Source organism: Opisthocomus hoazin, chromosome 9 (assembly GCF_030867145.1).
Source record: "Opisthocomus hoazin isolate bOpiHoa1 chromosome 9, bOpiHoa1.hap1, whole genome shotgun sequence".
In the NCBI taxonomy this organism is placed as follows: domain Eukaryota; kingdom Metazoa; phylum Chordata; class Aves; order Opisthocomiformes; family Opisthocomidae; genus Opisthocomus; species Opisthocomus hoazin.
The window spans coordinates 38,448,997-38,474,019 of NC_134422.1; the positions used below are offsets into that span (position 1 = coordinate 38,448,997).

The following is a 25,023-nucleotide window of genomic DNA, read 5'->3' on the forward strand; positions in this document are numbered from 1 at the left end:
CGTGGTGGGATGGCTCCTGTGAGTGGAGTGGGAGCGTTGGGATGGAAGGACACAGGCTCTTTAGCAAGGACAGGCAGGGCAGATGGGGGAGGGGGGGGGTGTGTTGCCCTCTATGGCAGTGACCAGCTGGAGTGCATGGAGCTCTGCCTGGGGATGGATGAGGAGCCAACGGAGAGCTCATTGGTCAGGATTAAAGGCAGGGCAGGGACAGATGACATGATAATGTGGGGGTCTGCTACAGGCCACCAGCCCAGGAAGACCGACCAGGTGAGGCCCTCTGCGGGCAGATAGGAGCAGCCTCACGCTGACAAGCCCTGGTCCTCATGGGGGACTTCAGCCACCCCAATATCTGCTGGTGGTACAACACAGCAGGGCAGAAGCAGTCCAGGAGGTTCCTGGACCACGTTGACGATGAGTTTCTTCTGCACGTGACAGAGGAGCCCCCGGGGAGAGGTGCTGTGCTGGCCCTTGTTCTCAGCAGCAGGGAGGGGCTGGTGGAGAAAGTGGAGCTCAAGGGCGGCCTTGGCTGCAGTGACTGTGAAATGGTGGAGTTCGAGATCCTTGGGGCAGCAAGGAGGGCGCACAGCAAGCTCATTACCCTGGACTGGAGGAGAGCTGACTTTGGTCTCTTCAGGGACCTGCTCAGTAGAGTACCATGGGACTGATAACTGTAAATGTAACAAATGTAACATGTAGGGGATGTTATCACTTCAGGTGGTCAGAAACAAGTCTTGGTTCTTTGTGAATATTGGGACGGTTGCAAGACAAGGGACTCCTGAATAATCCCTTTAGGCGCCTGGGCCTTGGGAGAACAGGTATGCAAACTACAGAGATAAGGAGGCTGCAGGATAATCTGAAGACCCCTGCCCAGAGACGCCAAACAAACATGTGCGATGGACATTACCATATATTAATGAATTCTCGGAAAAGCCATTACTATGATAAACATTTCTTGGAAATGTAAGGAATATGTATGATAACACAGCATAAATACCTAGTAACTGTGTCTCTTTGGTGCACACGTTTGGAGGAGAGATCCCCCGTGTGCCTGGCGCCGCCATAAAGAATACCTGCTTAATAGTCTGCCGACCATTGAGTCTTCAATTCTGGCTTTTCACGGCATCATTTCTGGCACCCCAGATGGGACCCGCTCTGCTCGGCTGCAGGACCCGCTGAGAACAGGACTCCCTAGGGTACCCCTGGGATTTCCCGGAGGGACTCCTTGCCTCACTCGGATCACTGCGGGAGCAGACAAGGACCATCTAAACGAGTAAAGGTATTCTTTTTTTTACTTTCTTTCTCTGTTTTGGTATGTGAGACCGGTCATTTGGAGAGTTCTCGTAAGTTGTAGGAGACGTCCTACGCTGAGCGCTGTACACCAGGCTACTAGTGCCTGAGGGTGTACGTCTTGGTACGTTGGTGCAGGCACGGGTTAAGCTTTGCACTTCTGTAATAACGTGCTTTTGGTAATTGTGCGTTGGTACAAGCATGGGTTAAGCTTTGTACTTCTGTAATAACGTACATTCGGTATGGTACGCTTAGGAAACCCGCTTAAGTTGTACTTCTGGCGATACGGATTTGTTGGTATTGAACTCGGATATCGGATATCTCGGATACTGGCTTGTTAACATACCCATCAGGCATCGTAAAACCAAAAAAAAAAAAAACACCTTGCACGGTGAACCTCTTTTCTTGTGACCAGAATATTAATTGTGACATTTTTGGAACGTGGTCAGAGCGGGACAGAAGGGGACGACAGATTAAAATTGTTAAGATAAAGACTAACAGAGGTACAGAATCAACAAAGTAAAATGGGGCACAGCAAAGCAGTGGTATTTTAAAGAAAAGCCCCTTAGAATGTCTTCTAGCACATTGGAAAGCTTGTGTGACTGTGTATGAAGCCTCTGTGTGAAAGACAAATAAGTCAAAAAAAAAAAGAAAAAAAAAAAGAGAGAAAAAAATGGTGAAGGAAAAAAAAAAGAAAAAAAACCACCACGTACGTTTGGTATGTTCTGCTGATTTCCGGTTTTTGACTTGGGACTGTTGTATTTGAACTCTGAGTCTTCGGGGCCGTGGTTTATGATTTCTTAAGTATCAGTGCAGGGTCTTCCCGTGGGGGGGATTTTGAGAGCCTCTCCCAGGATCTAGACGGCAACATTGGGAAAAGCAGGGGGAGACCCCTCACTCAACAACATCTTAATAATGTATGGGGTTTGGTTTGCTTAAAGAAAATCGGCATGATTTAGGAACTGAGTTGGGAATTTGGGGATTGGTTTTAAAATACAAGTTGGTATATATTGTGGGGTTACAAGTTCTCTAGTTATTTGGCATTGATCGATCATTTAGGGACTCTGGTTTTGGGGTATGTATTAAATATACTGTATATATTGTTTTGAAAGAGCTCTATGTATATAAACATGTTAACTGAAGTGGTTTGCATGTATATATTGTTCTACTTAGGTGATACAGTTTGTAAACAGAAGGATTTTAAAAGATCGCTTCTAGGTTGTGTGTGTGTGTGTGTGTGTTTGTGTGTTGTGTTAACCGATTGGTGGAGAAGTTGAGAAGTTATTTTATTGTAACATGAGCTTCGGAGGGAGGTGATCCCCTCACAAGGAAACAATTAATTGAATTATGATATGTTGTTAGAATTGATGTTGTCTTGTGGACAATTAAAAAGTATAGGAGATGAAAAGTTTAACGCGGTATTGAAAAAAGAAAAAACCAAAAAAAACCCAAAAGGAAAACCCCTCTGGATTTTCCGAAGGGTTGTGTAAAGTGATTAGAACAGAAAGGTATCAAGTTACAAGCTGCTTTGCTAGCTGCTGCTCTAAATGAAGAAAGAAAAAAAAAAAGCAAAGTTCTTAGAAGTTAAGCAACAGAAAAACGAAATGAAAAAGAGGGGAAACAAGGTAACTTTTTACAGTATGGACTACTAGTGGAGTGTGAATCAGAATACAATACTCCTGTGTTACCAGTAAAAAAAAAAAACAAAAAAAAACCAGGTGGAACTTACTGGGTAGTACAGGATTTAAGAGAAGTGAATAATATTGTTAGGGGCATACACCCTGTGGTAGCAAGTATGGTTTACGGTATTGGATTTAAAGGATGCATTCTTCTGTCTGCCTTTAGCCAAAGAAAATCTGAATTTATTTGCATTTGAGTGGGAAAATCCTACCATGGGTAAAAAAAAACCCCAGCTTGCCTGGACAGTGTTACCCCAAGGTTTTAAGCATAGCCCAACAATCTTGAGAAATCAACTAGCATGAGAACTTGAAGCATGGAACCCTTCCTCCAGTGATGGAACCCTTTTACAGTACATTAATAGCAACTGAAACAAAACCTGACTGTATACAGTGGACTATCAGTTTGTTAAACTTTTTGAGATTAAATGGGTATCAAGTCTCTCAACAGGAAGCTCAGATGGTGCGGCAATGGGTAACCTACCTTGGATGCAAGCTGTCTGGACAAAGAGAACTAGGAACAGAACAGAATGAAGCCATCTGCAGGACTCCCCTCCGTCAGACGGTAAAAGAGCTCAGGACCTTTCTGGGACTGACAGGTTGGTGCTGGTTATGAATTTATAATTATGGAATAATAGTGAGACCCTTATGTGAACTTTTGAAAAACAACCCCACCTGATTGATCTGGTCCAAAGAAGCTCAAAATGCATTTCAGACACTTAAGAAGGATCTAATGAAGGTCCCGGTTCTGGGCCTGCCTGGTGTTACTAAACCCTTTTGGCTGTTTTCTTATGAGACACAAGGCATAGCTCTGGGGATCCTAGCTCAACAACTGGGACCCTAGAAAAGAGCTGTGGCCTATTTTGCTAAACAGCTGGATGGAGTAAGCAAAGGATGGCCAGGATGTCTGCAAGCTGTGGCGGCGGTGGTCTTGACTGTTCAGGAAGCCCGAAAATTCACCTTGGGCAAAAGATCACAGTACCGATCTCACACAGTATCAGCTGTACTGGAACAAAAAAGGGAACCACTGGCTTTCCCCATCCCGATTTCTACAATACCAGGCCATTCTGATTGAATCAGATGATATTAATATTGTAGTAACTAATATTACAAACCCAGCTTCTTTTCTCAGCGGGTCAATCTCTGAACCATCGGTACATGATTGCTTAGAAACCATAGAGACTGTGTACTCCAGCAGACCAGATCTGAAAGAGGAACCCCTGGAAGATGCACAGGACTCCTGGTTCACGGATGGAAGCAGCATTGTCGGACAAGGTATTCGAAAGGCCAGGTATGCGGTGACAACAGCAGACGAAGTAGTTTAGTCTCAGTCACTACCTGCTGGAACATCAGCTCAAAAGGCTGAAACTGTTGCCCTAACTAGGGCTCTGGAGTTAACAAAAGGAAAAAGATAAACATATGGACAGATTCCAAATATGCCTTTGGAGTTGTCCACACTCATGGGACAATTTGGAAGGAGCGAGGACTACTAACTGCGCAAGGGAAGCACATTATATATGCTGAGGAAATCCTTCGACTATTAGAAGCTGTTCAACTACCAGCAAAAGTTGCCATCATGCACTGCCGAGGACACCTGAAGGGTAACACTGACCAGGAAAGAGGTAACAGGTTGGCTGACTCTGAAGCTAAACAGGCAGCAGAGAGAATGTAAGAGATTTTAGCCTTAATTCCAGATTATAGAAATAGAAACCTGAGTGACCAAGAAAATGTTGAGTACTCTAAAGCTGATGAAGAATTAATAGAGGGATTAGGGGGCCAAGTTCCATCCCAGGGGTGGGCCTACTTAAGTGATGGCAGAATTATAATCCCTGCTAAACAGATATGGGGGGTGGTTAAAGAAGAACACAATAGGACACACTGGGGAGCGGACTCCCTGTATAAATTTTTAAATCAGAAATTAATAGGGAACAATTTGTATACTACAGTCTGACAAGTAACCCAACAATGGGAAACATGTTTAAAAATAACCCCAATACAGGTAACCAGGTACAGTTAGGAAGTATTGGGAAGGGAAGTATACCGGGACAGCATTGGCAAATTGATTTCTCTGAACTTCCAAGAAAAGGAGGGTACAGGTACTTATTAGTACTTACGGATACCTTTTCAGGTTGGCCAGAAGCATTCCCTTGTAGAACAAATAAAGCAAGGGAAGTAACTAAGGTATTATTAAATGAAATAATACCTCGATTTGGGGTACCGACAATTATCTCCTCAGATAGGGGGACGCATTTTTGTGCAGAAGTAGTGCAACAGGTCAGCAAACTGTTAGGAATCAATTGGCAGTTACATACGCCCTACAGACCACAAGCCAGTGGGCAAGTAGAAAAGATGCAAAAATATGCCAAGAAGCGAATCTATATTGGTACCAAGCATTGCCTATTGCACTACTTTGGATACGTGTAAAACCTAGGGCCAAAGAAAATTTGAGCCCTTTTGAGATACTGTATGGGAGACCATATCAGGCTAAATATCAGGGGGAAGATTTGAACCAGTTGGGAAATCAGTATCTACAGAATTATGTTATATCCTTAGGAAAACAATTAGAAAGGATTAGTAAAAATGTTTTGGGTACCAGGGCTAAAGGGGTAGATCACTCGATCCATCCATTTAGCCCTGGAGATTGGGTTTATGTTAAGAGAATTTTTCAGGTGATCCACTGAGAGAGAAGTGGAATGGACCTTACCAGGTGTTGCTGACTACCTTCACTGCAATCAAGATTAGAGAACAACCGGCCTGGATCCATTATTCCCGAGTGAAGAAGGCTCCTAAACCAGGATGGATGGTCGAAAAGGCTGGCGGTTTGAAACTATGATTGCGGCGGTAACTTTGTTAAACCTAGGCTTTTTAGGATACTGCGATCATGACAACTCGAACTACATGACTGGACCAAGATGTGACCTACAGATATTAGATAACAACACCCAGATATTGGTCAGCAATAATAGCTGCCTATGGAAAGCAAGATCCAACACTTGTTCGTGCTGACCCCCTTCCATACACACAAAAATTGTACTTGCAGAGATGGGTGGAATGATTATTTGATCAACAAAACTACAGTAGAAGTAGGAACTTGGGATTTGAAAGGGACAGGCGCGATATATATAGATTTTTGTAACAGCACCCAATTAGAAACCTATAGCCCCTTGAACTGGGATTATTTTAGGAATGTACCAATTGGCTGGGTAAACCGTGGAACATTTTACAGAGCAAATCTCACAGCCACTGACGGGCCCTGTAAATATACCCGACGGGTATTGGTGGCTATGTGGTGATGGCATTAGCAGAAAGCAGCTCCCTGCGGGTTGGAAGGGAATGTGTACCATAGGTCATCTAGTTAGCCAGGACCGAATATATAATCAGTCCCAAATACCTAAAGGCATATTAAGAACATCATGGAGACAAGCCAAACGGGAAGACAACCCACTTGTAAGTAGGGGAACAAAATTTAACCTCTTGGCTCCCCAATTTAGAGTGGTTGAAACAATTATTCATGGGAATGATCACACTGGTGGTTTTGGGAATACTTGTTTGCATGCCTCTCAAATGTTTCCTTTGGTGTTGTCAGGCCTCAGTTGAGACATACAGTGACTGGAAAAGGAACAAGATTAGGCACCAAGTAGAAACTGGAAAATACTTTTCCCAGAGCCTTGGCATGAAGGACTACAGGAATTTGAAAATAATACCTACAAAATAGAAATGTGAGGATTCATAGCTTTCTAGCTACAAATCCTCAAAAGAAAAGGAGGGATTGATAACTGTAAATGTAACAAATGTAACGTGTAGGGGATGTTATCACTTCAGGTGGTCAGAAACAAGTCTTGGTTCTTTGTGAATATTGGGACGGTTGCAAGACAAGGGACTCCTGAATAATCCCTTTAGGCGCCTGGGCCTTGGGAGAACAGGTATGCAAACTACAGAGATAAGGAGGCTGCAGGATAATCTGAAGACCCCTGCCCAGAGACGCCAAACAAACATGTGCGATGGACATTACCATATATTAATGAATTCTCGGAAAAGCCATTACTATGATAAACATTTCTTGGAAATGTAAGGAATATGTATGTTAACATAGCATAAATACCTAGTAACTGTGTCTCTTCGGTGCACGCGTTTGGAGGAGAGATCCCCCGTGTGCGCGGCGCCGCAGTAAAGAATACCTGCTTAATAGTCTGCCGACTATTGAGTCTTCAATTCCGGCTTTTCACGGCATCAGGACAAAGCCCTGGTGGGAACAGGGGCCCAAGAAAGCTCATTTTAACATTCAAGGATGACCTCCTGCAAGCTCAGGAGCGATGCATCCCAACAGAGAAGTCACCCAGAAACGGCAGGAGGCCTCCGTGGATGAACAAGGAGCTCCTGGACAAACTGAAGCAGAAAAAGGAAGCCTAGAGAGGGTGGCAGCAAGGGCAGGTAGCCTGGGAGGAATACAGAGAAATTGCCCGAGCAGCCAGGGATCTGGCTAGGAAAGTTCAAGCCCTGACAGGATTAAATCTGGGCAGGGGTGCCAAGGGCAGCAAGAAAAGCTTCTCTAGGTATGTCAGTGATAAAAGGAAGACTAGGGAAAGTGTGGGCCCTCTCTGGAAGGACACAGGAGACCTGGGTACCTGGGATGGAGAGAAGGCTGAGGGACTCAACGAGTCTTTTGCCTCAATCTTCACCAGCGAGTGAAGGAGGAGGTGCAGGGGAGGGCACCCACGGACACAAGCAAGAGCCTCCTCTTTGGAGAAAACCAGGGAGAGAAAACGCAGAGGGAAAAGGCCAGGTCAGTCCCGTTGAGACCACGTTGCCTGGGGTCCCTGGAGGGCGACGTGGATTGGGGACGGGGCTGGGAAGGGCTGTGGGGAGAAAGTCATTGCCAAAACTGTTGGAGGACCACGAGCGAGTTCAAGTGAGGGAGAATGGGGCAATCCCACGTTTCTGGGCCGGGGAGGGGGTCCCTGGGATGCTGCCATGTCCGGTCCTCGGCCCACGGTGTGTCCCCAGCTGTTGTGTCCCCGTGTCACAGTGTGAGGTGCCGCGCCCTGCAGCACGGTCACAATGGCCGGGCCCCATACCTGCCCCCGGGAGCTGGTGCTGCCCCAGTTTCTGGTGGCATTCGCGGGAGGAGGACCTGGAGAGAGCTGTGTGTCCCTCCAGGGGATCCTGCTGCCAGGATGATGAGGAGAGCGCTCCGAGCACTCCGAGGTGAGAGGCCGGGGGGAGGCTGGGGGCTGCTGCCTGCTGGGGGCTGCATCCCCGTCCCGGGTGGGTGCTGGGGGCTGCGTCCCCATCCCGGGTGGGTGCTGGGGGCTGCGTTCCCGCCACCTCTCATTCTGCTGCCGGGCACCTCCGAGAGCGCTCTGGCTCCATCCTCTGCCTGCCCTCCGTGGGGCAGCTGGGGCTGCCCAGCCCTCCTGTTCCTCTCCCATGGGGCAGGGCCCCACGTCCATCCCCTGCCCAGCTCGGGGTCCCCACTGCTGTGCTGGCACTGGGCCCAGTCTCCCACTGTGTTCTTCCCAGTGGCGCTGCAGTGGGGGGAAGGCTCCCTCCCCTCATCCCACTGACTGTCCTCTTGCCACCACAGCACAGGACGGGCGGTGAGTGCTGGGGGAGGCTGTGAAGATCCTCACCCCTCCCTGCTTGGAAGCCCTGCAGCCTGCGAACCATTTCTTTCTTTTCTTCCAGCCTTCTGCTCGTGCTGCTGTGTCCAGTGCAGACCTGAGCATCCTGAGGATGGAGGCAGGGAGAAGGAGACTGTCCCTGTGGCCGTCACTGCCTTGGAGGTCGTGGGGACTTTGCTAAAGCATCTGCAAGACCATGAGGTGAGGCCAGGGGGCTTGAGGGCCCCCCTCCCTGCCCCTGGCTTCCCCGGCACAGCGGCAGAGGGGGATCTCGCCTGACGGCACCTCTGCCCTCCCGCAGGCGCTTCGTCCCTGCCGCTCAAGCTGGACTAATGCCACTGCTCCCTGGCTCCCTCCTTTCCCTGGGAGCTCACAGCGCTCTCCTGGGCAAGGCAAAGCGTCTGGCGTAACCCCCAGCATCTCTGCAGCGCCTTTACCCAAGGCCCCTCCTTAGCTTTGGTTCGGGAACTGTCCCAGCGCCGGGGCCCCAAGGTGCAGGGTGCTCGTGGCTTCCCCTCCTCGGGGCATGGTCTCATTCCCACACTTTCCCCTGCCTCGTCTGGCGCTCTCCCTCTGACCTCCGCCATTCCCCGGCCTCGGGAATGGCTTTCTGGGCTCCTGCATGGCCTCTTACCCTGGTGGAGTTGGTCTCCCTGCCTGGCTCTCTGTTGGTGTCGGAGGTGCCACAGGAGATCTTGCTCTTGGCTGTGTCTGTCCTGAGCGATGCCTGCAGCTGGTCCCTCGTGCCCGTGGCACACAGATGATTTGTGGGGCAGCAGGTCTCTCTCGTGGCTCGCCGGGAACGAGGACAAAGCAAGTCCCAAGTCTCATCGCTCCCTCCCCTTTGGTCTGTCCTCAGGGTGACCGAGTGGAGATATACCGGGAGCTGGAGAGCGTCTTGCAGGGAGACGATGGCCGTTTGCCGGGCGGCATCGTGAACCGCCTGATAGCAGAGGCATCCAGCGACATGCGGGCAGCCCAGGTGAGCTTGTTCTCTTCCAAGGCCACCAAAGCAGCCTGCCTACGCCCCTGGGTTTTGGGGAAATAAAGAGCAGCGCAGAGATGTTCCTCGGTTATTCCCACCAAGCTGGGTTCAGCTCAAGGTTGTTCCTCCTGGCTTGATGAAGAACCTTGGGCACCCAGCAGCCCCATGGAGAGGCCCCACGGGGGAGGGTCTGGAGTCTGCGACAGTTTGTTCCCAGCATCTCCGCAGAGAGGGAGAGGAGGCAGCAGCACAGGGCTGTGCCGGGGAGAAGTGTCCCTCGTCTCCCTGAGAAGCTGCTCGCCTGCCCCGGGGTACAAGAGGCAGCGGACGCCCTGGCCCGAGCACAACTGCAGCAAGGGGACTTGCACGGGAGACAGGGGCGTTCAGCCTGTGCGAGTGCCTCAGCCGTTTCCTCAGGAGTGCTGAACCTGTGGTGCTTTTCCAGGGTGTGACAGACGACATGAAGACGGCTGCTAGCGATGTCCTGGTGGCTCTGGCCCGCTCCCACTTCCACTTTGTCATGTCGGAGCTCCAGAGACACCTGAAGGCCATGGGGAAGGTTCCGGAGGAGTTTGTGCTCCTCACCCTAGGCAAACTGTCCCGCAGCTACGGTACGGCACCCTTGGCCTCCCGGTTTGGGTCGGGGTCTGCGATAGTGGGCAGCAGGGATCCTCCCCCTTCCTAAATGCTCTGTGTTGGGCTGGGGGGCTATGAAATTGCCAAGCCTCCCCGCTGCATGCCAGGGCTGGCCAGCAGCTCGGTTCCTGGAGGGTGGGAACCCACTGGAGAGAAACGCGTGGGGTCTGTGCCCCCCACTGTCCTCCCTGTTTCCCCAGAGAGCTTCCCTGCTGTGTCCCCCTTGGGGAATGCAGCCCTCCCCATGCCCTCTGGCATGGCCCGGCAGCCCCAGCCTTGCCAGAGATTGACCCCAGTCTCCCGTGTCTCTCGCTGACCCTCGGTCCCTCTGTCCCTGCCTTCTCCGCAGCCCTGCAGTGCATCCCCTTTGTGGGAATGACGCTGTTGGCCCTGCGCGCCATGCTGAGCCAGGTGGGGAGCGGCCGGATCCTGCGCACCTTCTGCAGCGGTGAGTGTTAGGGTAGTGGTGAGCAGCTCCTTGGCCGGGGTTGCCGGGGCAGGGGTGGCCTTTGATGGCTCCGTGCGGTCTCCGAGGGAACGTGGTGGGCGTCAGCCCCCGGTGAGGTCAGGCCTTGGCGATCCCAAAGCGCTGTGAGTGTGTAGAAGGAGCAGGGGGAACCTGGGACGTTGCGGTGGGCAGGACACAGCGGCACTGCACAGAGGTCCCCTCCCTGCTGCAGACTGTCATGTGCTCCCTTCTCCTTTGTCCTGGTGCAGTTGTGGAGCAGTGGTCGAAAGGGGTCACCGCATACTTCTGCAGCCGGGAGCAGTGCCCCTTCCCTCGCAGTCGGGAAGCGCGGCTGTGCCGAGACATTTACCCGGTCTTCCGCTACGTTGTGGCGAATTTGCTGCACTGCGAGGAGGAAGAGGTGAGAAGTGCTGCTTTCCATGCCTGGGGCCGCAGCGGGCATGTCCACGTCAGCGGGCCCATCTGTGCGCGGCGGGGTGCGAGCAGGGTGGAGAGGGAGCAGTCTGGGCGAGGAAGCCCCCCAAGCCGGGAGCCTGCCGCCCTGTGTCTGGGGGCTCCCTGGGGGGAAGCAGCAGAGTCCTGGGGCCTTTGTTCGGGGAGGGCTGGGGCAGCAGCATGGGCAAAGGCTGTCTCTCCCAGCAGGGCTTCTCCTTTCCCTCTCCAGGACAAGCAGGCTGTCCTCGGGGCAGTGACTGCCATGACGGTGGCCCTTCTGCACGGGGAGCGGCACGGATACCATGCCTGGGAGCCGTTCCTCTGGCTCCTGCAGCAATATCAGGAGGTGCGAGACACCTCCCAGGTCACCAAGGTGAGGAGTCGTGTGGGGCCCAGCGTGGCTGCTCGGGTGGGTCTGTGCGAGTGCCCAGAGGACCTGGGAAGGCCTTTGAGAAGGACCAGGGAGAGCAGAGGAGGCCTGAGGCTTGCGTGCGCTCTTGGGGCAAGAGCAGGGCAATGCAGGGGGGGGCCAGGAGGGAGCCAAGCGTCACATCCGTGAGGCTCATCTTCTGGCATTGCCACCTCCCTGGGGCTGTGCGTGCGGGAAGAGCTTTGCTCGAATGCCCAGGGCTGTGTCCAGTCCCGATGCTGCTCTGAGGGGAGGGCAACGAAGCCCCGTGCAGGAGGGTTTGGGGTTTTCCCTGGGAGCTGGTGACAGGGACTCCCCTTAGCCCAGATGTGCTGGGTTTCTCCCGTCGCAAGTGGCTTGAGGTGGCTTGAGCCTCCTCTTGCTGCGCCGTTCTCTTGCAGAACCTCAGCTATCTGCTGGAGACGCTGGAGGGACTTCAGAGCCCAATCCCCCAGGGCTTGGCTCTGGCCATCAGCTCGGCTGTGTACTGCCAGGTAAGGGGAGCCCGCACGCCGGACTGCGCGGAGGGGAAAGGCTGCCGGCGGGCAGGGCAGGGCAGGGCAGGGCGTCCCTCCGCCGGGACCTTCCCGCAGGCCAGCAGCACGCCAGGGTTTGTGATCCCGGTGCCACGGAGGTGCCTGCACGCTGCAAGAGGCCTGGTCCTGGCTGTCTGGAAGGGGAGCGAGGGGCAGCCCAGCTCCCTGGGCCATTTGCCTCTCGGCCGAGTGGCAGGACTCTGGGAGAGGAGGGCAGGCAGCGCTGCTTCTTTTCAGTCCCCTTCTGCGCTGACGTGAATTTCTTTGAAACAGGCTTTGTTCCTACGGCTCTGTGATGTGACCAAAGAGCCTGGCCTGGGTCGCAAGGCAGTGCTGTCCCGCTGCATCGTGCTGCTGGGTAAGGAGCGGAGGCTGGGCGATGCCCCGCTGTGCCGTGGCAGCTCTGTTCCAGTCCTCAGCAGCTGGAGGCAGCTGCCTGCTAACGCAGAACGTGATTTCTTCTCTGCAGCCCGCACCTACCCGGAGGAGACGATTGCGTTTCTGCGCTGCCAGCTGAGCAGCAGGAGCAATGCCTATCGCGTGGCAGCTCTGGGCCTGCTGAGAGAACTGGCCCGCTCTGATGGTCAGTGCCTGGGACGCGAGGCGGGGGTTGGGGCTGGTGGGCTGAGAGCAGGAAGAGGCTGGAAGTGGTGCACCTGCACCCGAAAGGAGCTGCAAAGAGCAGGTCCCCAGCTGAGCTGATGCTCCAAGCTCAGTGACACAGGCGGGCTGGTGGGCGCAGGAGCTGCTTGTACCCGTGCCATTTCTCTAGTTCTCTGTTACCGTAGCTTTTGATCCCTATAAAATAGCCGTGCCTCTAGAAACGGAGTTGCTCTGGGTACGCTGCTGCCTCCTGTGAAGTCAGACTTGGGCCCCGCTTTTCTGTCCCGCTAACGTATGAAAAGCTCAGAAGCTTCAAGGGGTGCCTTGTGCCGTGGGGGCTCTGCCTCAGTGCGCACCTCTCCGTGTCTGTTCCAGACCCTGCAACAAGAGAGCAGCTGCCGCAGCTGGTGGAGGCCGTGCGGTCGGTGTGCAGCAACCCCAGTGCCCAGGTGAGCTGGTTTGGGAAGGGGCTGCCAGGGCGGCAGAGAAAGCCTCTCCCTGGGGGCAGAGCCTGGTGAGGCTGTAGCAGGAGCGGCAGTTTGGGGGCTGACCGTGCTCCCCGGAGAGCTGATGGTGAGAGGTGATGCTGCTGCTGGCGTGGGCAGCGTTGGAGTGCCTGGGGAGGTGACAGCACGTTGCCCAGGTGGTGGGTGCTGTCTCCTCCCTGGGGAGAGCTGGCAGCCTGGGGTGGGGAGGTCACAACGGATGGGCAAATGCACATGCAGCCAGGTGCTAAAGTCCGTGACTGAGCTGCGGAGCAAAAGCTGCTGCCATGCCCTCACCATCTCTCTGCAAGCCACTAAGGCGGCTCCCAAGCGAAGGTGTTGACCAGGAGGGTGGTAACCACGGTCTCCCCTGGCAGGTGCAGACAGCAGTTGTGGAGTTCATCAGGGAGCTGCTGAGCTCTGGCTCCCAGAGCTGTCAGGAATGGGATGTGGTGGGGCACATCTTCAACGAGTTTGGCCGGATCTCGGGCAGACTGGTAAGGGCAGAGCGGGACAGCCGGGGCTTTGCCCAGTGCCTGGGCTGTGCTGAGAGCTCCTGCGGGCATCCTTGGCCGTGGAGACCTCCACACTGCAGGGCCGTCGTCGCCGGCACTGCCATCGGAGCATCCTCCAAATGGCCGCTCCTCATGGGTGTCTGTGCTGCTGTCGGTGGAGGCGTCGGTGGGTGGTGTGGGTTTGCACCTGGGCGTACCACCCGGGACCGCGTGTGCAGCCCACGGGCTGAGCAAAGCTGCCTTCCGAAGGGAGGGACCTTGTAGGGAGGGGACATCCTCCATCCTTAGATGCTGATGGATGATCAGCAAAACGCAGCCAGTGCAGGGAGGTGGGCCTGGCTGGAGGAGCTTTCTGTGGGGCTCTTGTGCTGGGGCCCTCCAAAGCATGCCCTGCCCGTCTGAGAGCAGTCTTGGGGGCCCGTGTCCCTTCTGGCATGGGGACAGGCCTTTTGGCAGTCCCTTCGGTGAGCGTTTCCAGCTGGGTGCCCAGGAGATGAAGGCTGGGGATGGCCGAGCCTCCCGCTGACTTGCCGAGGATCTTCGACACGCGTGCGTCGCGGTGCTGCAGGGCTTGGGCTGGCTCTGCTTCGGGAGCAGGGTGCAGGAGGGGGCTGCTGGGTTCCACTCCGCATCCGTCGGACCTGCTGCCACCAGGTCTGGCCGTGAGAAGAGCCCCGCTGAAGGGCACGTTCCTCACCTGTGCTGCACTGGCATGACAGCAGCATTTGGGTCCTGAGGGACCGTGCAGACTAGCAGCATCTCTCTGCTCGCAGACTTCCCAGTCCTTGCCAGCATCTGGGAACTGGTCCCTGAGCTAGGTCTGGCTGTCCTTGTCCTCCTTCAGGAGGTCAGTGGTCCTGGGAGGCTGTTGCAGGAGCACTGGGAGGGCCATGTCTGAGCCTTGTCGGTTGGGAGCTGAGTAACGGGGCTTTGGGCAACTGCGTCTTGCAGGTGGCAGAAGGCCATTTGGCCTGGGAAAACCCGGAGGAACAAGCTCTTCAAGCCCTGTGCATGGAAATCGTGGGCTCGCTGGACGTCTCTCTGAGAGGGATGACCAAGGTAAGCCACCCTGTGCCCCGCTGCAGCGGCCACTTCTTCCCTTCAGGGCATTTTTCCCCATGCCCTGAACCTCTCCCCGATGTGCGCTGCAGCGCGCGAGGCTCAGGGAAAAGCAAACCATCCTTTCTGTCTGCGAGCGGAGTGGAAGTGCCGCTGTGGTGAATTGCCTGGTCTTTCTCTGCAGCTCCTGTGGCCGAGGCTTCTGGAGTACGTGGTGCCAGCCCAGTACAGCGGCATGCTGATCCCGCTGTCCCGCTGCCTCCGAGCCCTCGTGGAGAGGCAGGAGAGAGCGGGGCACGAGGAAGAAGAGAAGCCCGATGCCGTGAACTCCCCGGAGCAAGATGGGAGCCCTGGTGAGTGCCGCTGGGTTTGGCTGGGGGCCGGTCCGGTCTGTGTCTCCGTGTTCCTCCGCAGCCCTGAGCAGGAGAGCCAAAGGGCAGAGGCAGGCTCTGCTGCTGGGCATGGGGGGCTCTGCCCTGCGTTGCCCCTTGCCCGGCGCAGAGACCTGGCTCTCCTGGGGAGCCGGGGCTTGTTCCCGGCCGTGCCGGAGCTGCCTTCATCTCCCGCTGGGCAGCCCTCGGGAGCCCCTGGCCCAGCGCCCTGGCAGCACGGCCGCTCTCAGCCCTGTGCGGGGGTATCGGAGGTGCGAGGGGCAGGGCACGGCGGGGGCTCGTCCGCTCATCCAGCCTTTGTTCCTCCCCGCAGCCCGGCTGCCGACTCCCCAAGCCCTGCTGGTTCGACTGCTGGTGAGTAGCGCGGCCCTGAGGAAAGAACTTTCCTGGCCGGGGGTGATGGGAGAGCCCACGGCAGAGATGCTGTTGAGGCCAGTGCCGGGACCCCCGAGGAGGAGGCAGCGCGCCTGAGCCCGCCGGGGATCCCCCTCCTTCCTCGGGGCTGGCAGCACCCTGGTGAAGCCGCTGGCCGCCCGCAGAGCTCCCTCCCTCCCTCCCTCCCTCCCTCCGTGGCGGGAGAAGCTGTGGCTGCGGCGGCAGGAGCGACCCTTCCCTCCTGTCCTCGCCTAGGTGTTGGCAGCGGCTCCTGAAAAGACCGGCGAACGCGCAGCCGCTGCCTTGCGGCTGCTGCAGGCTCTCCACGGCAGGATCCACAGGGCCGTGGCGGCGGTGTGGGCCACCGAGATGCCGCCCCTGCTGCAGTACCTGGAAGGTGAAGCGCGGGTGGGGAGGGAGGGACGAGGGGCAGGGAAATGCAGCGTCCCAGCGTGATGGAGGGGAATGGGGCCCAGTTCCTCAGCGCTTGCTCCGCAGCCTTTGGCCTTCCAGGGAGCCAGTGCTGAGGCTGGGGGCAGCCATGGCCCAGTGGATGGACGGGGCCGTTGGTGTCCCCTAGGACAGCAGGTCACGGTGGCACCCCCGTGTCCTGGTGGGGGTTCAGGGCAAGGATTGGACTGGTACTGCTGGAGGGGCTGCAGCTCCCAGGCTTCGGAGGGCCAAGTGCCCAGGGCCACAGACGGGCTCAGGTTGCGTCAGGGGAGGTTTAGTTTGGCTATTAGGAAAAATTTCCTTACTGAAAGACTGGTGAAGCATTGGAACAGGCTGCCCAGGGAAGTGGTGGAGTCACCATCCCTGGAGGTGCTCAAAAAACGGGTAGATGTGGCACTTCAGGACATGGCTGAGCAGGTGTGGTGGTGTTGGCGTGAGGGTTGGACTTGCTGATCTGAGAGGTCTTTCCCAACTTTCTTGATTCTATGATTTTATGATTCTATGAAATGGGCAGAAAGTGGTGGGTGATTCAGGAGAAAACGGGTGTTGCCGGTGTGTGCTGGCACTCAGTGGTCCAAGTTGTTCTGGGAGCTGCAGTCAGGCAGTGGGGATCAGCCGCGGTCTGCGCGTCCTTCCCCAGCTTGACTCAGTGGCTCTGACAAATGCCCCTGGGATCCCTCCTGTGTCTGTGGCCTCCCAAGGGCTGTGGTGTAGGTGCTCGCAGGCCCTCTCCAGCCTGATGGCCTGGGACTTTTGGGACGTGTGACCGCAGAGGAGACTACTGGGCTCTTCTTGGCTGTGAGCTTCAATAGCAGCAAGGGTTTTGCTTCCTTCTGCTTTCCAGGAACAACCGAGGTCTCCCTGGACTCTGCAGACTGGGAGGAGCGTATGCTGAAGGTACAGCATCCCTGGGGGAGAAGAGGGAGCGCGCTGAGCTGTGGGAGGAAGCTCGGGGCTGCCTGTGCCGGCACCGGGCGGTGGGGGCACCTGCAGAACGCCCCGTGGCACCCCCGCAGTAGTGCCTGCCCGCTCGGAGGAGCTGCTGTCTGCACACACGCCACAGCTGATGGCCAGTGCCCTGGGACGCTGCAGCACACACCTTGGCCACGGCCGCCTCCTCGGTGTCCGGCGTGCCGGGGGTGTTGGGAGAGGAGGGAGGCTGGTGAAAAGAGGGTTGGCTGGGGTGGGGGAAGAGACTGCCGTTCCCGGCAGCTGTCCCTGCGCAGTGTCCCGGGACACAGGGGCGTGGAAAGGGCCCCGGCCAGGGCCAGGAGAACACTCGCGTCCTCTCCTGTTCCCCACAGTTCCTGCGAGCGTCGCTGGAGCCCATCGAAGACGGGGCCTGGACCGTGGGGCTGAGCCAGGAGCTGAGCCAGCAGCTGGGCAGCTCTGTCCCCGGCTCCTGGGAGAAGGTATGTCCCCTGCCCCGCGCCGGGGCTGGTGCCCATGCTCTGCCCACACAGGGGGTTTCCACTGCGTGCCGTTCCCCCTCCCCCAAAAGATGCGTCACCCCGGGCTGCCCCAGCGGCTGGCTACAGCCCGGCGTGATGGCCGGCTTCGCCCGCTCCCAGGGCCAGTCGGGCCCTTCTGGGGCCAGCCCTCTTGTGACGGGTCGGGCCATGACTGCAGCTCAGGCTCGGCCTCTTCCCTTTCAGCTGTTCCTCTACAAGGCTCTCGGGACAGCGCTGGCGGCTTGTCGGGACCTCGGACACGTCCGTGGGGAGGTGCTGAGGTTCCTTCAGGAGGCGAACCCTATGGAGCTGCCTGAGGCCCAGGTGAGGCGATGTCCATGTCCTGAGCATCCCCTGCTGCTCCTGGCCCTGCTCCAGGCCTCCTTGACTTCCCCGTTGCTGCCGTTTCGCCCTTGCTGCAACGTCCTACCTGGCCGTTGTCGCTGGCCACAGCGGAGTGCCTGGGCTGGAGCTGACTCCTCGTTTCTCTGCGGCTGCAGGGCATGATTTCTGTTGTGTCCCGTGCTGCCGAGAACCACTTCCACCTGGTCTTGGACACGGTGACAATGTTCTCCTCCGCTTTCACCGGAGACTGGCTGTGTCAGACTTCCACGGGCTGGAAGGTAAACGATCCAGGGTTTTGCTGTTTAGCTTTCCATTTCTGGCTTGATTTCCCCTTCTCCCCAAGCTGCGGCAGCTGCATTTAGAGAAGGCCTCTTGTAAGAGCTCCCCGAGAGCTGTGCTGGGTGCAGCTCCTCCCCATCCCCATGCGAGAACCCACGCTGCGGGATGGGAACAGCTCCCGGCCCCGGAGCTGGCGGCTCGGGGAGCTGCGGGGAGGTGCCCGGCTGAACGAGGAGCTGCCGCAGGAGCCCGTGGCAGTCCTGGGGCTGACATCTTGGGGCATCTCTGTCGACACAGGTACAGCAGCAGCAGAATAAGGAGAGAGCCCAGGCCACTTGCGCTGCTCTGATGCACACCTACAGCAGCATAGCCCTGTGTGCACCCAAGGAGCAGCTGCTCGCCTGCGTGGAGAAAGAAATTGTGGGCAACATTCTGCAGCTCTGCGGAGCCAGAGAGAGGGTAGGAGCTCGGGGTGCGCAGGGCAGGGCTGCCTGGGTGCCCTCGCTCCAGCCCCTCGGGGCTGGGGCATACCGAGATGGTGGGTCTGTTTCTAAAGATCCCCCAAGCACGGGTTTGTTCTCCCCATCCAGATGCAAACCCCCCACGGGTTCCCTCTGCCCATGCTCCTCTTGCACCCCTCAGCCCTTCCAAGAGTTCAAGGGGTGCTTTGCTCTCTTTGCCCTCAGGACTGGCAGCTCAAGCTGGCCTTGGTGCAGAGCATCACTGAGGTCAGCAGTGCCATCCAGGCTGTGGGCGACTGCGGCAGCTTTGAGCTCGGCTTGAAGCAGAAGGTGATGTGGACCCTGCTGGTGAGTGTCTGTAGCTGGGGCAGTGAGACAGGGGAGTTTGGGGCTGCGCCATGCTCTGCTTTCCCCAGAGGCACGATGGTCTGTCGGCTTGGTGGGAGCTGCTGGAGCTGTGTCCCGAGCTGGTGGGGCCCTTGGGTGCCTTGGGGCATCCATGGGGGTGACGGGGCGTAGTCTGTCAAAGCCTGTCAGCAGGGGAGGGCTGTCCCGTGCCCCTGCGGGCTGCCAACTCTGTGCTTGTGTCTCTGGGCCTCACAGGACTGGTTGGAGAGGGAGCCGTGGGACTCCCTGGTGCATGGAGTGTTGCAGCCCCTGGAGAAGTTGAGGTGAGGTCTGTTCCCCGGGCTCTGGGGCCTCCCAGTGCGCCCCAGCCAGCCCAAGTGACTTGAGCTTGGGGCCGGGAGCTGCTGGGGCTGTGGAGCGGGAGGCTGTTCCCCATTGTGGGGGTCTCCCGAAGGAAGGGAGCCCCGGGGGTTCCTCAACCTGGGGGTGGGGGTTTGCCCACTGCCTGGGCAGAGGCAGGAGTTGCTGGAGCTGAAGGCAGGGCTTGCTGGCGTGGGCTGGGGGTGTTGTATTTGGGGCCCTTGATTAGGTGGAACCCAGTTGTGCTTTGAGGCACGCTGGAGAGGGCAAGTAAATCCGCTTTCTTTTTTCTCTTCATTTTTCCTCTGGCCAGCAAGCTGAGGCCACTTCTGAGCCAGGAGGACAATCGGAAGCTGCTGGCAGTGTGCTGCCACAGTGTCGTGTCCTATCCGCCTGAGAGGCAGAAGGGAAGGCAGGCAGCGAAGGCAGCTGTAAACGTTCAGGTACCCAGCGGCCAGTGCCTGCCCACCTCTGGGTCAGGTTCCCAGCTCAGCGTGCCCTGGCCGTCCCCATGGTGCAGAACCTCAGCTCTCCTTTCCTGCCTTCAGGTTCTGCACAGCAGATGCATGCAAGATCTGGGCCACCTCATAGCAACTCTGCTGGAGGCGGAGGCAAGCTCGACCAGCTTGGACGACGTGGTCGATGTGAGTAGCCCTGGGGCAAGAGGGAGAGCGTCAGAGGGGCAGGGCATTGAGTCTGCAGAGGGTGGCAAGAGGTGGATACCTTTGCTATGGGAAAGCAGGGCTTTGGCTCCTCGCTCTGAGGCTGTGTGTTTGTGCGGGGCGAGGGGCTGAGCTGGGGGACGCGAGCCCCCGGCCATGTGGCCTCAGGACAGGCAGAGAAGTGGGCCGTGCCAGAGGGAAGGCCGGGAGCCAGCCCGGAGCTGGACGAGAGCAGCCGGGGGCGAAGGCTGGAGTGGGGAGCCGCTGGCAGGGAGGCAAGAGCCGTCTGAGGGCAGAGGCAGTGGGGGAGAGCGGGGCGGTGGAGACCGCAGTGCCAGTGCTCGGTGGGGCTGGGGGCTGCGCCAGGAAGGGGCCAGAGAAGGAGGGAGATGGAGAGAGATCTTGGGGAGAGAAAGACGCCGGTTGTAAGAGAGACGTGCCCTGCCCCAGGTGCTGAAGGACTGGCTCACCTCGGGGACAGAATGGGAGCGGGAGAGAGCCCTGTGGATTTTAGCCCATGTGCTGGGAGCTTACAAGGAGCGATTTGAGCTGATGGTGAGTAGGGACCTCCTGTGTCCCACTGTGCCCCCTCCCCATCATTGATGGCCCCGGAAGAAAGCCCGGCCTGGCCGGGTGCTGGGTTTCGGGGCTCTGGGATCACGGGGCAGCCCTTCTGCCAGTGGCCACTCAGGGAGCGGGATGGGCGGCAGAGGCCAGCGGGTGCTGGGGCTGCCTGCGACCCTTTCCCTGCTGCTCTTCCCTGCAGAGAGGATGTCCTTGGAATGGCTTCGGCTCCCTGGTGGGACTGCTGGGCACTCTGACTTGCGACTGCGTTGCCACGATCCACCAGAGGCCGTGGCTCTGCCTTGCCTACCTTCTCCAAATACAAGGTGAGGAGAGCGGGCGCTTCCCAGCTGTGCTCAGCCAGATCCTTGCTCCCTTCCTGGCTTGGCACGACCGGGATCCTGCAGGGCCCGGCCCCGTCCCCGGGAGGGAAGCGGGAGACAAGGTGCTCGGCTGGTTTTGTGCCCCCAGCTTGTAAGTCCTCTGCCTCCCTGGCCGTCTCAGGAAGGGTCCCTGGGAGAGAGTGGCTGAGTCCCACCTCCTCGGAGCACGTGTGATGGTGGGTGGTCAGGGCCATCCCCTGCTGCTGTCTGAGGGCAGGACATTGTCGCCAACGCTGGGAACTGTCCCCCGCAACGTCTGTCCCCCTCCACATGCCAGGAGAGGCAGAGGCTGGTCAGCCACCTTGCTCGGATGAAGTCCCTGATGTTTCAGAGGATGCCTTCCCCTTTGCTCGCTCCCTTGAGCCTGGAGAGACAGGCAGCTAGCCAGGCAGTCTCCAAACTCACCCCTGCCAGGGAAGACATCTCCTGCCGAGCACAAGAGGGGAAGCCAATTTGCTGCCCAGAGCAAAGTGGGTGGGGAGGAGGCCTGGCGCGTGCTGCAAAGGGTTGTCTTTCACCCCTTTCCTCTTCAGGCAGCGGGGTCTGCATGTGCTGGGGAAGTCCCAGGGAGTTTTCCCGAGTCCCAGAGACGAAGGTGGCCTGTGTGGGAATCAGGGACACAGCTGCTGGGAGCAGAAGCCGGTGGCTGCTGAAACCCTGCAGCCCCAGCAAATAGTTCAGGGAGGAAGAGGGATCTTTCCAGCCTGGGATTTGTCAGCCGCTTCTCGAGCTCAGGAAACCCTGCTGCACCGAGTTCAGGAGGGCCTGGCTTTCCCTGTGGCCTTCGCTGCCACCACTTGGGTTCTCCTTGAACAGTATCCGGGGCCAGAGGCTGGGTTTCCGTAGACATGACTCCTCTTTTCTCCTGGTGTTTGTTTCAGCCAAGACCAGGAAGGTGGTGTCTGGGGCAGATGAGATCAGGCGCCTGTGTGAGGAGCTGAGGAGCCCAGAGCCCGAGACTCTGAAAGAGAACGGTGTCGCAATAGCAAAGGTAACTGGCCCCAAAGCAGTGGGCTGGCGGCCCAGCTCCGGGGCTCCTGCACATCCCCCTGCTCCCCTCCAGAGCCTCGTGCTGTCTCCGGAGCGAGCTGCCCAGGACGGCTGTTGTTAGCAAGCAGGAGGAGGCTTTGGGGCAGGACTGCCCTTTAGGCATGCTGGAGCAGATCCTCTGTGTGTGTGTGTGTGAGTGAGTGAGTGAGTGCTCTTGTCAGAACACAACTGTGGTCTGTAAGCAAACAACACGGGGGGAGACGCTTCCCCATCAGTTGGCTGCATCAGATGTAAACAGCACTGTGTGCACAGCGGGAGGATCAAGCCCTCACCCCCTCCATGACTGCCACACTGGCAGTCCTGTCCAGCTTCCTGTCCTTGCCGCATTGCTGGAGCAGAGCTGTGATGCAGTCTCTTCTGTTCCTGACTTCTCTCCAGGCCATTTGCAAATACATCCCTCCAGCGCAGGCGAGAGACTTTCTGACCGCTGTCCTGGACAGCCTCAGGCATGTCAGACCCACGTGTGTGAAGGCAGTGTGGAAGTGGGTGTGTCGCTTCCTGGTGGAATCCACCGAGGAAATAGTCCCGGAGGTAAAGGAGAACTTTTTTTTCCATTCGACGTTGCCTTTTCTCCTGTTGGCTGTTGCACTGCACCCTGTGCAGTTGGCACGGGCTCAAGAAACAGCGCCGGTGTGCCGAGCCGAGGGGCTGCTGATGGTTGGAGTTGTGCATTAGCACCTGCTGCTGGTGTCCGCTCCGTCTGGTGACAAGGACACGGGCACCTCTTGTCCGCCGTCTCCCATAGTCCAGGTCCTTGCCATGAGGGAGGCAGCTGTCACTGGGAGGCCTCGCCTTGCCGTTCCTGCCCTTCCTCTGAGGTCACTGTCAGCCCTCGCTGCCCAGGGACGCGCTTCACCCTGCTCTTTGCTTTCCCCGGCTGGGGTGTTACCCAGCCTCCGAGGTGGCCGCCCTTTAGCCACCAGTTGCCGCCCGTTTGGAGGCTGGGAGCCTCTGGCCTGGTGCTGTGCCTGCCCTTTCATGGCTCCTGTTCTCCACTGTCAGCCTTTGAAAGGCCCAAACAAACAAAGTCTCCTTCCTTCAGGGGAAGGTCCTCTGCGTGGGGTTGGCGCTTTGGGAAAGGAGGGTAGAGGCAAGGAAAAATGTCCCTGGAGACCTGGGTTCCTCTGCAAGGAGAGACGTGGCCTTGCAAGGCCACACGTGTGCAACTGCCAAGAGCACGCTCAGCTCCGGCCATGAGCCAGGGTCAGGCAGGGTGGAACGGGGCGAGGTTTCGAGCTAGACCTGGGCTCCCTGTCACGGGAGCAGGCATTGCTCACGTGCTGAAGGACCGTGCCTGGGCCCCGCAGGAAGGGGTAAAGGATGCACCGAGCCCTTCTTTCTCCCATTCTTCCATCCAGATGCCAAAAATCCTGCAGACCCTTTACACCTACATGGAGAAGAGCCCCCACAGGCCCTTCTCTTTCCATGCGGTGTTCTTCCTCACCTGCTCTCACCGGGAGCCTGCGATCAGCTGTCTCCTCCAGAAGGGTCTGCCCATGGACGGGTACGTGCACTACCCACCTCCCTCGCTGTAGTCAGAGAGAGTCCTCGCAGCTTGCTTGTGCTGTGGGGGGTGGTTAAGAAGCAGGTCTTTTTTCTGCCTGAACTGTCTTGTGCTTGTGTCTGGACCGCGAGTGGAGCGTTGTAAGCCCCGCTGCAGACGAGGAGAAGGTTTGAGGGCGCTGCAGCACTGCAAGGGTACAGGCTCAGAGGTGAATGTCTGTTCCCTTACAGAGACACGGTGGAGCTGTGGAGGAGCCTCGGGAGAAGCACCATCGGGACTCGGGTCCTGAAGTGCTTAGCAGAGAAACTGAACCGAGTGGGGAACAACTGCCTGCAGGATGAGGACTCTGCTTGTGAGCGGCACAGCCGTCGCGCTGCTCTGGAGGCTGTGACGGTACGTTCAACAGCAGACGCGTTTCTGCATCTTCGCTTCTGCTTTCTAACTCGTTCTTCGGCGCGAGGGAGTCGGGTGCCCTTTGTGGATGCCCGTGGAGACTCCCAGGGCGCTGTGCTGGGCCGGCCTGCGGTGTGGGGAGCGGGGACAGTTTTGTGCTCCTGAGGCACAAGGCTGTTGCAGAAGTGATGATTGTGGAGAGTAAGCACCCTGCCCAAGGCAGGCGGGGAACCAGGCTGGTGGAAAAGGCCTTGCCTGACCAGGTGGTTCTCCGTCATGTTCCTCTGTAGATCACCCATGCCATCTCCGAGGTGGTGCTAGCTCTGGGGAGCACAGAGGAGCTCAAGCGGCTGCTTCCCGACCTGCTTCCCAGCCTCCTGAGGTGGGCCAGTGAAACACTGGGTGAGGAGAGATCGCTTTCTCCCCTGAGCACCTGGAGAGAGCTTTTCCTCGAGTGCGGGATCGCTGAGGAGAAGCCTTGCAGGTAAGGAGCCGGAGCTTCCTTTGAAGCTTTGGCTTCAGTTCCCCTTGCCAGGACATGTGCATTGATGGGACCCTCAGCGGGAGGAGCGTGCCCCTCGCGGGCACCCGCATCATTCTTGGCAAAGCGCTGGTGGGAAGAGGTAGTAGGTGTTGCCGTGGTTATGTAGCACGGAGTCAGCTAGGGACGTGGGTTTTCTGCTGCTTGTGTGGGTTTGGGGGATGGAGAAGATGCCAGTGTCGTTAGCTGCAGTCTTGCAGGCCCTGAAGCATCATTTCAGGGGTATTTAGCTTTGCCACAGATGAATTTTTCCCCTAACCTGCTGTGATTTCCAATTTCTTTGGGTTTGTGGCTGTGGTGTTGTGTTGTTTTGTTTGACTGCGTTTTGACTTGTGTTGTGTTTGGTTTCATTTCCCAGGCTTTTCCTTGTGGCTTTAGAGAAGGTGCTGGGCAGATGCCTGGCTGAGAAATGGATGCAGCTGCTGACGAATCAGGCGGCCTGGGCTCTCCTGGAAAATCCCCTCTGTCACCCTGATGGGGTGGCTCTCCTGACCAGGTAAGAGCCCCAGGGATGCATCTGGCCACGTCCAGTGGAGCTGTGCCCGGGGAAGTGGCTGCCGGGACCCTTCTGGCGTGCTTGGGAAGCTGTCCTGAGCAGAAGAAGAGTGTCTGCGTCAGTGCAAGTGAGGTTTGGAGACCTGGCCTGTGGCCTTCCGGGGTAACTGTGTGTCCCTCGCTTGTGCTCCCTTGCGCAGCGTCCTGCTCCGCGCTGAACTCGTATCGCCGTGTCTGATGAAGAACCTCTC

At 57.3% G+C, this 25,023-nt stretch overlaps 1 protein-coding gene across 1 annotated transcript; it reads left to right on the forward strand.

Moving 5' to 3' along the window:
• The first annotated feature begins 323 nt into the window (after positions 1-323).
• LOC142362438 (maestro heat-like repeat-containing protein family member 2B) lies at positions 324-24,224 on the forward strand. Its single transcript, XM_075431072.1, has 37 exons — positions 324-645; positions 7,198-7,308; positions 7,646-7,872; positions 7,990-8,168; positions 8,680-8,785; positions 9,444-9,566; positions 10,015-10,180; positions 10,555-10,653; positions 10,923-11,074; positions 11,339-11,482; positions 11,920-12,012; positions 12,328-12,412; positions 12,524-12,637; positions 13,033-13,106; positions 13,520-13,639; positions 14,609-14,716; positions 14,901-15,069; positions 15,422-15,462; positions 15,739-15,880; positions 16,781-16,833; positions 17,241-17,348; positions 17,592-17,711; positions 17,888-18,010; positions 18,140-18,262; positions 18,309-18,470; positions 18,698-18,820; positions 18,889-18,942; positions 19,076-19,143; positions 19,494-19,623; positions 19,729-19,824; positions 20,293-20,397; positions 20,609-20,732; positions 21,671-21,780; positions 22,218-22,370; positions 23,198-23,343; positions 23,574-23,736; positions 24,027-24,224. Exons 1-37 carry the CDS (start codon positions 324-326, stop codon positions 24,222-24,224), a joined length of 4,734 nt encoding a protein of 1,577 aa, XP_075287187.1.
• The last annotated feature ends 799 nt before the right edge of the window (positions 24,225-25,023 follow it).

Coding starts and splice junctions, on each gene's coding strand:
- LOC142362438 (XM_075431072.1), top strand. CDS start 324: ATGGGGGACTTCAGCCACCCCAATATCTGCTGGTGGTACAACACAGCA. Junction 15,881..16,780: donor CCTGCTGCAGTACCTGGAAG/GTGAAGCGCGGG, acceptor TCTGCTTTCCAG/GAACAACCGAGGTCTCCCTG. Junction 16,834..17,240: donor GGGAGGAGCGTATGCTGAAG/GTACAGCATCCC, acceptor TGTTCCCCACAG/TTCCTGCGAGCGTCGCTGGA.